Source organism: Labeo rohita, chromosome 8, assembly GCF_022985175.1.
Source record: "Labeo rohita strain BAU-BD-2019 chromosome 8, IGBB_LRoh.1.0, whole genome shotgun sequence".
Classification (NCBI taxonomy): domain Eukaryota; kingdom Metazoa; phylum Chordata; class Actinopteri; order Cypriniformes; family Cyprinidae; genus Labeo; species Labeo rohita.
The window spans coordinates 8207747-8220955 of record NC_066876.1 but is presented as its reverse complement, the minus strand read 5'-3'; the positions used below and the strand labels follow the sequence as shown (position 1 = coordinate 8220955).

The following is a 13209-nucleotide window of genomic DNA, read 5'->3' as shown; positions in this document are numbered from 1 at the left end:
TGTGTCTGTGAATGGCTCAAAATGCCCCACAGATTTATTTATTTTTTTTAAAAAATGCCCATTTTGAGTGTAAGCAGAAACACATTGTTTTCATGCATGTCTCTTTAAATGCAAATGAGCTGCTGATATATTAGCTTATATTAGTATTAGTTAATGTTAGATATATTAGAGATATATTAGTTTAAACTTCTGACATAGGGTTTTCTGAGTGCACACATCCGAAGCACACACTGTCACACGGCATGTGAGTACTAAACTAAGTTCTCTTTTATGTCTTATTGTGCTTAAACTGTCAAATACACACAAGTTTGTTACAAACACTCATGAGTTACAAAAACAGTCAGTTATATCTGTGAAGGTTTATATTAGATCTGTGTGGCAGCAGTGTAATATACAGTAAATCAATAAATCCACAACTCTCTTGTCTCCTCTGAGGCTGGGACTCTAAACAGTGTTGTGTGCTCATCTGTGCAGCCAATGACAGAACAGCATGCTTTGCTCAAACTTTTAATTTTCAAATGTTTACTTAATAAGTACTAAAAAAGTGACTCTCTATAAGTACACTTACAGCACTTTTTTTTCAGTCAGTGAAGAACATTTTTATGTGAACATTTTGATTGGTTGTGGTGTAAATGGCAGGTGCTGTGGTGGCTAAGAAAAAGATGATGAAGAAATATGGCTGGTACAAACACAGTGAAGATGGAGGTACTGAGCACAGTTTCACTCAGATTTTGAAATGTATTGCATATTAACCTACAGAACTACATAACAGACATCTGATTTTATTTTTGAATTGCACATTCAGCCCTTTTTGCTTTTATACAGAATCAGATTCAGACTCTGAGTTTGAAGCATTCCTGGATGACGACAACGGCTGCTGTGCATCTATACAGTAAGTATAACAATTTATATTGCTGCTCCCATCTATCATAGTATATTAAACACCAAAACTTTGATTAATCTAAATTCTCTCATTTTCCTTAGGGCACGACTGATGGCTATAAGTTTCTGGTAGGTGTTTATTTGTTGAATAATGTTTACCAGAACCCCAACATTTCTTCACTTCTTTTCTGACATATTTTGCTTTTTTAAAAAGTGATTCATATTTAAAGTTCATTAAAGGAGAAGATAATGTACTCATGTCTTTCTTTCTTCAGTCGTAAAGAAATTATGTTATTTGAGGAAAACATTTCAGGATTTTTCTCCATATAATGGACTGAAATGGTGCCCCGAGTTTGAACTTCCAAAATGCAGTTTAAATGCGTCTTCAAATGATCCCAAATGCAGTTGTAAATGACCCCAGCCGAGGAAGAAGGGTCTTATCTAGCAAAATGATTGGATATTTTCATACAAATAATACAATTTATATACTTTTTAATGCCAAACGCTCATCTTGTCTTACTCTGCCTGAACTTTTTTTCCGTTTCATGACAGTTAGGGTATGTCGAAAAATTCCCATCTTATGTTCTCCCTCAACTTCAAAATCGCCGTATATCGCTGTTTTACCTTTTTTGTTAAGGGTGTTTGATCTTCTTTGCATGTTCACTTTGCAAAGACTGGGTCGTAACTTCTGCAGTGATGTAGGATGATTTTGAAATGATTTTTGAAGTTGAGGGAGAAAATACGATTGGGGTTTTTCAACATACCCTAACTGTCTTGAACCAGAATCAGAGTTCAGGGAGAGCGAGACAAGACGAGCATTTGAGATTAAAAAGTGTTTAAATTGTACTTTTTAAATGAAAATAACCAATCGTTTTGCTAGATAAGACCCTCCGTCCTCAGCTGGGATCGTTTACAACCGCATTTGGGATCGTTTGAAGCCACATTTAAACTGCATTTTGGAAGTTCAATATCGGGGCACCATTTCAGTCCATTATATGGAGAAAAATCCTGAAATGTTTTCCTCAAAAAACACAATTTCTTTACAACTGAAGAAAGAAAGACATGAACATCTTGGATGACAAGGGGGTGAGTACATTATCTGTAAATTTTTGTTCTGGAACTGGACTCCTTTAATATTTGCTGGTTCTTCTTTTTCTCAGTGAGCAGCTGTACCACTTGAATCTGGTCATCAGAAAGAACTGCCGTGTGGCTGTCAAATCCACCAATTTCTACTGGCTGGTGCTGCTGCTGGTGTTTCTCAACACGGCTGCCAGCGCCTCTGAGCACTACAGCCAACCGCAGTGGCTCACCGACATACAAGGTGTTTGAGCGAAGTAAAATGTTGCCAAAGTTTGCCTTTAATGATATGAACTGACCCTGTCTTAAATACACTCTCTTTAACGTCCCAGAACGAGCAAACAAGATCCTTCTAGCCCTGTTTACACTGGAGATGCTGATGAAGATCTACAGCTTCGGCTTTCAGATCTACTTCATGGCGCTCTTCAACCGTTTCGATTGTTTTGTGGTGTGTGGTGGGATCCTGGAGACGGTGCTGGTGGAAATGGACGTGATCCCACCCATCGGGATCTCTGTGCTGCGCTGCGTCCGTCTGCTCCGTATCTTCAAAGTCACAAGGTGATTCGGCTCATAAGTGTTTCCAGCTCATTGTGAAATGTTCATTGTGAAATGAATGATTTGGCTGTATCATTTGAATTTAAAGGAGAAGTCCACTTCCAAAACAAAATTTTACATATAATGAACTCACCCCCTTGTCATCCAAGATGTTCATGTTTTTATTTCTTCGGTTGTAAAGAAATTATATTTTTTGAGGAAAACATTTCAGGATTTTTCTCCATATAATGGACTGATATGATGCCCCGAGTTTGAACTTCCAAAATGCAGTTTAAATGCAGATTCAAACGATCACAAATGTGGCAGAGAAAGAAGGGTCTTGTCTAGCGTAACGATTGGTTATTTTCATAAAAATAATACAATTTATATACTTTTTGATGTCAAACACTTGTCTTTTCTTACTCTACCTGGACTGTTTTTTTCCGGTTCATGACAGTTAGGGTATGTCGAAAAACTCCCATCTCATGTTCTCCCTCAACTTCAAAATTGTCCTATATCGCTGTTTTACCTTTTTGGTTAAGAGTGTTTGATCTTCTTTGCATGTTCACTTTGCAAAGACTGTGTCAGAACTTCTGCAGCGATGTAGGATGATTTTGAAATGATTTTTGAAGTTGAGGGAGAAATACGATCAGAATTTTTCGACATACCTAACTGTCTTGAGCCAGAATACACAGAGTTCAGGCAGAGCAAGACAAGACGAGCATTTGACATTAAAAAGTATATAAATTGTATTATTTTTATGAAAATAACCGACCTTTTTGCTAGATAAGACCCTTCTTCCTCAGCTGGGATTGCATTTGGGATCATTTGAAGCCGCATTTAAACTGCATTTTGGAAGTTCAAACTCGGAGGCACCACATCAGTCCATTATATGGAGAAAAATCCTGAAATGTTTTCCTCAAAAAACATAATTTTTTGACGACTGAAGAAAGAAAGACATGAACATCTTGGATGACAAGGGGGTGAGTACATTATATGCAAATTTTTGTTCTGGAAGTGAACTTCTCCTTTAACTATAGTTACCCTGTAATGCATTTTAGATTTTATAAAAAAAAAAAACCTACAAAATTATTATTAAATTAATAAGTTAATAAGACTCAGTAAGTGATTTGCTGATTTTTAGGAGTCATTGAACTTTGACTTTGAATACGTTATATTTGTTGACATCTCTCTTCAGACACTGGTCTGCCTTGTCAGACTTGGTGAGCTCTTTGCTGAACTCTATGAAGGCCATTTGCTCCCTGCTGCTGCTGCTTTTCCTTTTCCTCATCATCTTCGCTCTCCTGGGCATGCAGCTCTTTGGTGGAAAGTTCAACTTTGATGAGACTCAAATGAAAAGAAGCACCTTTGACTCTTTTCCATCTGCACTGCTCACCTGTTTCCAGGTAACTTGCCTTTGTTACTAAGCAGTCATTTTTGTAACAGTGTTTTTGTAAATGACATCCTCATCTAACCTCCTAAAAGTTGTGGAAAATAAAGGTGTACATATATATAATATTCACTCCCAAGGGAATATAGGCTTTTGTGCATCTACAGAATGTGTAGGAAGTAGCTTTTGTGTCATCGTACCAAGACAATGATTGTTTTATTAGCAATTACTTTAATTATATGTCTTTATTACTATACAAATTATATTAGATTGAGAAAAGATTCAGAAGTAGTTTCTGCACTGAATTGGGAGATGTAAACTGAAGCTCTTTCTTATGTAGATCCTAACAGGAGAGGACTGGAACTCTGTCATGTATGATGGCATCATGGCTTATGGTGGACCAGTGTTTCCCAACATGATTGTCTCTATTTACTTTGTCATTCTTTTCGTCTGTGGTAACTGTATCTTTTCAGTGTGAAATATGTATACATTCAATCTATAAGCTACATATTTTCATATTAACCTTTCCAAATGGCTATTCTTGCATCTGGAGTCTTGCTTCTGGCCCTTGACTTTGTCATCCAGACATCTTGCTGAATGTCTTCTTGGCTATCGCTGTGGACAACTTAGCTGGAGACGGTGGCAAAAAGAAAAAAGAGTAGGCAACACACACACACACACACAGGACAGAAGCAAAATGTGAACATCCTTGTTATTGTCATGCATTCACAGGCACAGAGCTCAATCTATTTGTTCTGTTTTAAAGAGAGAAAAAAGAAGAGGAGGAGGAATGGGAGGATGATGAAGAAAGAGAGGAAGACGAAGCTGGAGTAAGAACCCTGCTCTTTCTTTCTGTCTGCTAAAGGCATTTGAGACACATTGAAAGAAATAGTTCAACCAAAAATGAAAATGTACTTCCACCAGGCCATGCAAGATGTAGATGAGTTTGTTTATTTATCAGCACAGATTTGGAGAAATGTAGCATTACATCACTTGCTCATCAATGGATCCTCTGCAGTGAATAGGTGGCGTCAGAATGAAAGTCCAAACTGCTGATAAAAACATCACAGTAAAGTAATTCACAGAACACCAGTCCATCAATTAATGTCTTGTGAAGTGAAAAGCTGCATGTTCGTAAAAAAAAATCCCATTATTAACCCTCAAAGACCGAGACAGCTGCCCGCAGCTAAAAAGAACTATTGTTCTTAAATATTTTTTCAAACTTCTGAACCAATCTGAATGCTTTGAAAAGTAGAGATTCTCTGCTTTTTTCATATCACTTTTGTCTTGTTTTGATATTCAGAGGCTCCGTAGTGAACGTGATTACATCATCACGTTTTGATCTCATTGATTCCTCAGAAGAAACCAATGCATTTCGTTCCTCTGAGGCAAACAGGAACGATTGTTGACGCTTAGTCCCACCCCCGTGCCCAGATTGTCTATCTATTCAACCAGTTAACATAGGTTTTGGACTTTTGAATCACCAATTAGCATGTTTCTTTGAAAATTCGAACAAACTCGAAGTGAAGGTAAAATGCGTTGTGTGTGCATGAAAACAAACACAAAATAATACGTTTGCATGAAAAAGCACAGAAAACCACACGACAGAGCACTTTGACATAAAACAAACCAAAAACAAGGATGAAACAGTGGTACATATCGGATAAAGCACTGGAATTTATGTTTTCACGTGACTACGTGCTGTCCCAGTAAAACACGGAATACAGCAATTATGTGAATTATTCTTATATAGTTTATAAAGATCATTTGCACTATTTTTTTGTTGCACTCTGTATATTTTTCTCTCGTTTTGTGTGTAGTTTGTGTGTAGTTTGTGTGCAGTTGTTTTCACTACTTGCTGCCGTGTTTGTGTTTGTTGTTCATACTCTGATTGAAAATTATATTTCTCAGAAAAAAACTGTTTTGTTACTATTATAACACTGTTTCCATTTACTTCCTAAACATTTTTGAACACGTCTATATTGTCAGTAAACTAAATATACCTATTTTTCACTGAAAAGCATGGAGTTATATGTTGACAAAATTTTATTTGGACGTGTAAAACACCCATATACAACTTTCTTCAAAAAATCCTGTTTCTGTTTGAGTACACAGTAAAAGAAATCTCCAATTGTTGCTCGCGATTTTCTTAAAATTTTGGAAAAACATTAATTCTTAGAGAAGACAAAAGAAAAAATTGGGACTTTAAATTAGCTAGACTGAAACTTCAAGTTCTCCTGTTTACAGTGATATATAGCACTTGATGTTGACTGCTAGAATAGGTCGGAAAAAGCAAAGAAAAGTGCAGGCATGTCAGGTACCCTGAAAATGTTCTAGGTCTTTAAGGATTAAGGCATTTTAATTTTGAAGTGTCACTTCTGGCCAAAATATTAGTCTATAATCCATAATAATGCTTACTTAAGTGAAAAAATCCATCTTCTGTTGTCTGCACACATCAAAATCCACTGATATGTTTGTTCAGAATTGTTTTGGACTGTTTTTGCTTATTAAACAGTGCTTTATCTTTGAAGGTAAAAATATCTTGATGATGAGTTTGTTTCTTACAACGACAGCTTTTTGTCAGCTTTTTTCCACACTACTGGAGGTGGTGTGGATTACTTGTGGATTATCGTGATGCTTTTATCAGCTGTTTGGACACTCATTCTGACGGCACCTGTTGCTGCAGAGGAACCATTGGTGATGTAATGCTGAATTTCTCCAAATCCATTCTGGTGAAAAAACAAACTATCTACATCTTGAATGTTTCAGTAAATTTTCAATTTTGGGATGAACTATGCCTTTAACCTTAAAAATGTGATGTTTTTCAAAGTATAACAGACTATTTAGCAGGAAATAATGTGGAGCAACATTCGAGTTTACCTGTCAGTATTTCATTGGTTAATATTAATTTTTATTTTATTTTTTTTGCAGTGGAAAAAAGAAAAGTTTTCACATTTTGATAAATGAAAAATTATGGTTTTATATATCAAATATATTTTTGATTTAACATTAATGATCAAATACCTTTATTGAACAATTTCCATTTGACTGAAGGTTTCTATATTATCTGTTGATTATAATTTATTTCAATTATCAACTTGTAGAATTTCTATGATTCTTCTTGTCATATTATTTTTTATGTTTTTCTTGTTCTTAATTTCTTTAGAATGATATGGACGATTGGGAAGAGAATGAAGAGTTGAGAGCAATTGAAGGACTTGAGGGTAAATTCTCTCCAGTCCGACTATTTATATTCACATTCATTATAAATCTATGTGAATTTATTTAAGAACTGTTTTCATGTTGTTTAAAGGTATAGGCACTCCCATGAAAGTCGAAAGTTTTCAACCCAAAGAGAAAATTGTGCCTATTCCTGATGGAAGTTCCTTTTTCATCCTTGGAAAGAAAAACTGGTATGTTTAAAAATGGTACAAATGATGGTTGATAATGTTTTTTAATTTTTTCAACCTGAAACTGACCGTGCCAATGTTCACTTAGTCTCAGAGTTGCCTGCCACAACCTCATTCATCATCAATACTTCACCAACTTCATCCTCATCTTCATCATATTCAGTAGTTTTTCATTGGCAGCTGAAGACCCAATCAAAACTCATTCTGTCAGGAATGTTGTAAGTTCACACACCTCTAGAATAAAGGACTAGACCCAGAGTGCTTGAGGGCCAATCTGTGTGCAGATCTTTCAGTTTTTACATGGTTAAAAAATATGTGAACAAACTGTGGTTAGGCACACTAACTGGCCCTGCAAAATTAGCATTTGATGGTCTCAAAATAGTGATAGATGTCCCTGGTGAATGATTTTTCTCAACAGGACCGTGGTTCCCATGATTCCCAAACTCCATCCCTTATGCCCCATAGAGATTAGTCTTAAAGTACAATTTCTAGTTTAAAAAAGGCTACAACCAGAGATGTGTTTGAATCCCATGAAGACTTTCATATTTCACGCCAAAGTCAGTTATATTTTACATTAAGAAAATGGTTTTTTTTTTTCTTTTTTACATTGTGAGATTATATTAATGTATCTCAGCACAAATTTATTATTCCCATTTATTACTTTAATGCAAAATCATTTTTTAACATAATAACAGCATATAATTTAAATATTCAACTTAATAGCTGTATTTTCTTCAGCAAATATTATCATGAAGTACAGTCATGGCCAAAAATATCGGCACCCTTGCAACACTTCTCTCAGAAAATTGTTCCAATTGCATTTTTTTGGTATTCACATGCTTATTGTTTTTGTTTGCATTGCAACAACACAAAAAAAAAACAGAGAAGAAAAGTCAAACTTGATAAAATTTCACACAGAACTCAAAAATGGACTGGACAAAGGTTGGCACCTTGTCTAAATTGTAAGAAATAATTGCTTTTCAAGCATGTGATGCTCCTGTAATTTGTATTTAGACACATCTGTGGCAAGTAGTAGGTGTGGGCAATATAGTAATCACACTTGCAACCAGTTAAAATGGAGAAAAGTTGACTCAACCTTTGTGTTTTCTCCTGAGCATGGAGAAAAGAAAGAAGTATAAAGAGTTGTCTGGATTTGAGAGAAAAAATTGTGGAAAAACATGGACAATCTTAAGGCTACAAGTCCATCTCCAGAGATCTTAATGTTTCTGTGTCCACTGTGCGCAATATCATCAAGAGGTTTACAGTCCATGGCACTGTAGCTGACCTCCCTGGACGTGGACGGAAGAGCAAAATTAATTAAAAAATTACAACGAAGGATTGTTCGAATGATGGATAAAGAACCCAGATTAACTTCCAAAGGAATTCAAGCTGATCTGCAGACACAGGGTACAACAGTGTCAGCTCACACTATCCATCGCCATCTGATGAAAAGGGGCGCTATGGTAGAAGACCCAGGAGGACACAAAGGCATAAAAAAGCAAGAATGGAGTTTGTGACAAAACCACAATCCTTCTGGGAGAACGTACTGTGGACAGATGAGACAAAAGTAGAGCTTTTGGGTGAAGGACATCATGGCACTGTTTACAGAAAAAGAAATGAGGCCTTCAAAGAAGAGAACACAGTCCCTACAGTCAAACATGGTGGAGGTTCAAAGATGTTTTGGGGTTGCTTTGCTGCTTCTGGCACTGGATGCCTTGACTGCAGAAAGCTGCATCTCCACCAGAGGTCATGGGTCTTCCAGCAGGACAATGACCCGAAACACACTTCAAAAAGCAAGAAATGGTTACAAACAAAGCGCTGGAGAGCTCTGAAACCGCCAGCAATGAGTCCAGATCTGAATCCCACAGAACACCTGTGGAGAGACCACAAAACAGCAGTTGGGAGAAGATCTTCAAATCTGAATGACCTGGAGCAGTTTGCAAAAGAAGAGTGGTCTAAAATTCCAGTAGAGAGGTGTAAGAAAATCATTCATGGTTACAGGAAGCAACTAATTTCAGTTATTTTTTCCGAAGGGGGTGCAAATATTAAGTTAAAGGTGCCAATCATTTTCTCCAGTGCATTTTTGGGTTCTGTGTGGAATTGTATCAGATTTAACAAAAAAAATAAACATGTGAGTACCAAAACATTTGCAACTGCAACAGTTTTCTGAGGGTTGCATTTTCTGACAGAATTGCAAGGGTGCCAGTAACTTCGGCCATGACTGTATGTTTACAATTGTATTTTTAAATTTTAATTTAAATAATATGTATTTTTCATCTTAATGATCCTAAAAATAGTTTTTTTTTCATACAAAGTATTTTATTTTTGGGGGGTGAAATATGAAATTAAAATCATGAGACTGACCAGGTGCTGTACTCTTGTTGTAATGACTGTACTCTTAATTGCGGTCTTTATGTCTTATGATAGATGCTTGGCTATGCTGATTATGTCTTTACCACCGTCTTCACTATTGAGATCATGCTGAAGGTAAATGTGATCCACCTGCACACAACAAAAAAGTCGGTCTTAAGCTTCAAACTGATTTTTTTTCATGTCTACTAAAGGGAAGCGTTATTATCGTTAACTAAAACTAAAAGCAAAAATTATTTAATAACATTTTTTGTAAATTGAAAAAAGTTAAATGAAATAAAATTATTATATGGAAAACTTACAATAAACAAGAAAGTAGAAATGTTGTGTTGTGTTGGCAGCTAACCAAAGTTAGTTTAGGTTAAAAATTGCTAGCTAAAACTAAAATGAAAAAAAAAAAGACTAAAAATTAAACTAAATTGAAAAAGAAAGCTGAAAATTAGCTAATTCAAAATACAATATCGATAAAACTTTAATAGCATAAAAATATACTGAAGTAACACTTCACTTTTGAGCTCTGACAAGGGAATGGTCATGTGCAAAATTATCAGATGTTTGTGAACATTGAGTTTTTGAATGTGTATATTAATGAAAATGTGTGGCGGTGTGTTGCTCAGATGACTGTGTATGGAGCTTTCCTGCATCAAGGTTCCTTCTGCAGAAACGCCTTCAACCTTCTGGACCTTCTGGTCGTCAGCGTGTCCCTCACCTCTTTCTTCTTGCAGTAAGTGTCCATCTATCTCTGATTTTAAATATTCGTTGATTCATTCACTTATTTGTTGTCATTTCTGCATTTAGTTCGAGTGCCATTTCTGTGGTGAAGATTCTTCGAGTATTGCGAGTGCTCAGGCCTCTTCGAGCCATCAACAGAGCAAAGGGACTTAAGGTACAAGATCACGATGCATTTCTCCATGCTAACATCCACAGTCTCCAGCAGATTTACTGATACATCATCCTATACCACTAGACCTGTGTGATATATTAAAATTGATATTGCAATATGGCATTACTGCGATTATTAAATCAAAATTCTATGATTTAATGTACTATATACACTACCAGTCAAAAGTTTTTTGTTTTTAAAGAATTCTCTTCAGCTCACCAAACCTGCATCTATTTGATCTAAAACACAGCAAAAGCAGTAATATTGTGAAATATTTTAACTGTTTAAAATAACTGCTTTGTATTTGAATATATTTTAAAATGTGATTTATTCCTGTGATCAAAGCTGAATTTTCAGCATCATTACTCCAGTCTTTAGTGTCACTTGATCCTTCAGAAATCATTCTAATATTCTGATTTGCTGTTCAAGAAACATTTATTATTATCATCAATATTTAAAACAGTACATTTTTTCAAGATTCATTGATGAATAGAGAGATTTAAAGATTTATCTGAAATAAAAAGCTTTTGTAACATTATACACTATACCATTTAAAAGCTTGGAAAGTAATTATAGAAAATACTTTTATTTAGCACGGATGCTTTAAAATAATTGATTAAAAGTAATGATAAAAACATTTATAATGTTTCAGATGCTGTTTTTCTGAACTTTCTATTCATCAAAGAAACCTGAAAAAATTCTACTCAACTGTTTTCAACATAATAATAATAAATGTTTTTTAAGTAACAACTTAGAATATTAGAATGATTTTCTGAAGCATCATGTGACTAGAGTAACGATGCTAAAAATTCAGCTTTGAAATCACAAGAATAAATTACATTTTAAAATATACTCCAGTAGAAAACTGTTATTTAAAATAGCAAAGATATTTCAGTATTTTGCTGTTTTTGCTGTACTTTGGATCAAATAAATGCAGGCTTGGTGAGCAGAAGAGACTTCTTTAAAAACGTTGCAAAAACGTTAGACTGGTAGTGTATATATGCGCTACGGTAGTGTGAACCGAGCTACACACATGTAAAAGGCACAGTCAAGTGTTATCTGCCAAAATAAAAGCTTTAACATTTGAAAATAAATAAATTAGCGTGTGTAGGACAGTTAGGACAGTTTTACTATAAAATAAAAAATACATTTTTCATAACTCATTTTTAATTTTACAGTATAATAATAATATTACAATAAATATACTTTTGTTTTATATTTTTACTTAATGATAATCAAAATTCAAATCATTATTATTTTTATTGGTCATTATGAGTTGCACACATGTACATGAAAACTGGCAAACATCTTTATGACAAAATAAAAGCTTGATGGTTTAACACTTGAAAATTAAGAAATTAGGACATAAATATTAGTATTGTAATTTTACAGTTGTACTATGAAATAAGCTTCTTTTGCCTTTTTATTTTACAGTATTTCTCATTTTGCTAAATATTTTTAACATTATTTTATAATTGTAGAATTTAATGATTTTATAATTAAATTATTTAAAAAATATTTTATATAAATTAGAAGTTATCTTACTCCCCTTACAAGATCAGCCCAGTCATTCTAGATTTATTTATTTACAAATTATTAAAATATATTTTCATATCACAGTATATGTGTAGCAGAAAAAGAAAATATTGCAATATCAGTTTTTTTAATACCATTATATTCATTATTTCCAGTTATGTTCATTCATTCATAACCTTCAGTGATGTTGCTGTTTGTGTCTTCAGAGTGTGATTCAGTGTGTGTTCGTGGCCATCCGGACTATTGGCAACATCCTCATCGTCACCACTCTCCTCCAGTTCATGTTCGCTTGTATTGGTGTGCAGCTATTCAAGGTACATAAAGTTAACCTGAAATAAAAAATGATGCCATTTCTTAATGCATCAAAATGTAAATAACTTAATGCACTTCTGAGAGGACATTCCTTTTAGGTTGACATCACCTATGCTGTGCAACTACTAGTTATTGTTAACTAGTAGCTAAACAGCTATTTTTCATTAGTTTGACCAGTATTTTAATGCTGATTAACATCCCTCTTGCAGGGCCGGTTCTACAGATGCACGGATGAGGCGAAGCATACACCTGAAGAGTGCAAGTATGTTGTTTGGTCATACATTAGTCGTTCAATTTGCACTCACAGTGACTCACTGGGTTGTTTTCTGAGACGTGTGTGTGATTGTTTCAGGGGCACGTTTGTGGTGTTCAAAGATGGTGATATGAACCATCCAATGGTGAGGGAGAGAGTTTGGGAGAACAGTGACTTTAACTTCGACAACGTGCTGATGGGGATGCTGGCGCTCTTCACCGTCTCTACATTTGAGGGCTGGCCACAGTGAGTGAGACAATCACTCAACTACAACACAGATATTGAAACCTCCAGACTTTCATTGTCTTTCTTGTATTTCCACAGGCTGTTGTACAAAGCCATCGATGCTAATGCAGAGAACAGAGGACCCATTTATAACTACCGCGTTGAAATTTCCATCTTCTTTGTCATCTACATCATCATCATCGCCTTCTTTATGATGAACATCTTCGTGGGTTTTGTCATCATCACCTTCCGTGAGCAAGGAGAGGCTGAGTTTAAAAACTGTGAACTAAATAAGAATCAGGTTAGTATACATTTTTGGTCATCAGTTGATTCTTTT

General features: G+C 35.1%; 1 protein-coding gene across 1 annotated transcript in view; it reads left to right on the top strand.

The window, feature by feature from the left end:
- cacna1fa (calcium channel, voltage-dependent, L type, alpha 1F subunit a) overlaps window positions 1-13209 on the top strand; it is a 40298-nt gene that overhangs the window by 8097 nt on the left and 18992 nt on the right. The window contains exons 8-26 of the mRNA XM_051116899.1: window positions 640-705; window positions 826-892; window positions 985-1011; window positions 2043-2203; window positions 2292-2517; window positions 3692-3899; window positions 4224-4344; window positions 4469-4541; window positions 4650-4713; window positions 7050-7107; window positions 7197-7296; window positions 7382-7511; window positions 9721-9780; window positions 10281-10387; window positions 10462-10549; window positions 12289-12396; window positions 12604-12656; window positions 12747-12893; window positions 12972-13173. Of these exons, the coding sequence (XP_050972856.1) occupies window positions 640-705; window positions 826-892; window positions 985-1011; window positions 2043-2203; window positions 2292-2517; window positions 3692-3899; window positions 4224-4344; window positions 4469-4541; window positions 4650-4713; window positions 7050-7107; window positions 7197-7296; window positions 7382-7511; window positions 9721-9780; window positions 10281-10387; window positions 10462-10549; window positions 12289-12396; window positions 12604-12656; window positions 12747-12893; window positions 12972-13173 (2066 nt within the window). The remainder of the gene's footprint in view (window positions 1-639; window positions 706-825; window positions 893-984; window positions 1012-2042; window positions 2204-2291; window positions 2518-3691; window positions 3900-4223; window positions 4345-4468; window positions 4542-4649; window positions 4714-7049; window positions 7108-7196; window positions 7297-7381; window positions 7512-9720; window positions 9781-10280; window positions 10388-10461; window positions 10550-12288; window positions 12397-12603; window positions 12657-12746; window positions 12894-12971; window positions 13174-13209) is intronic.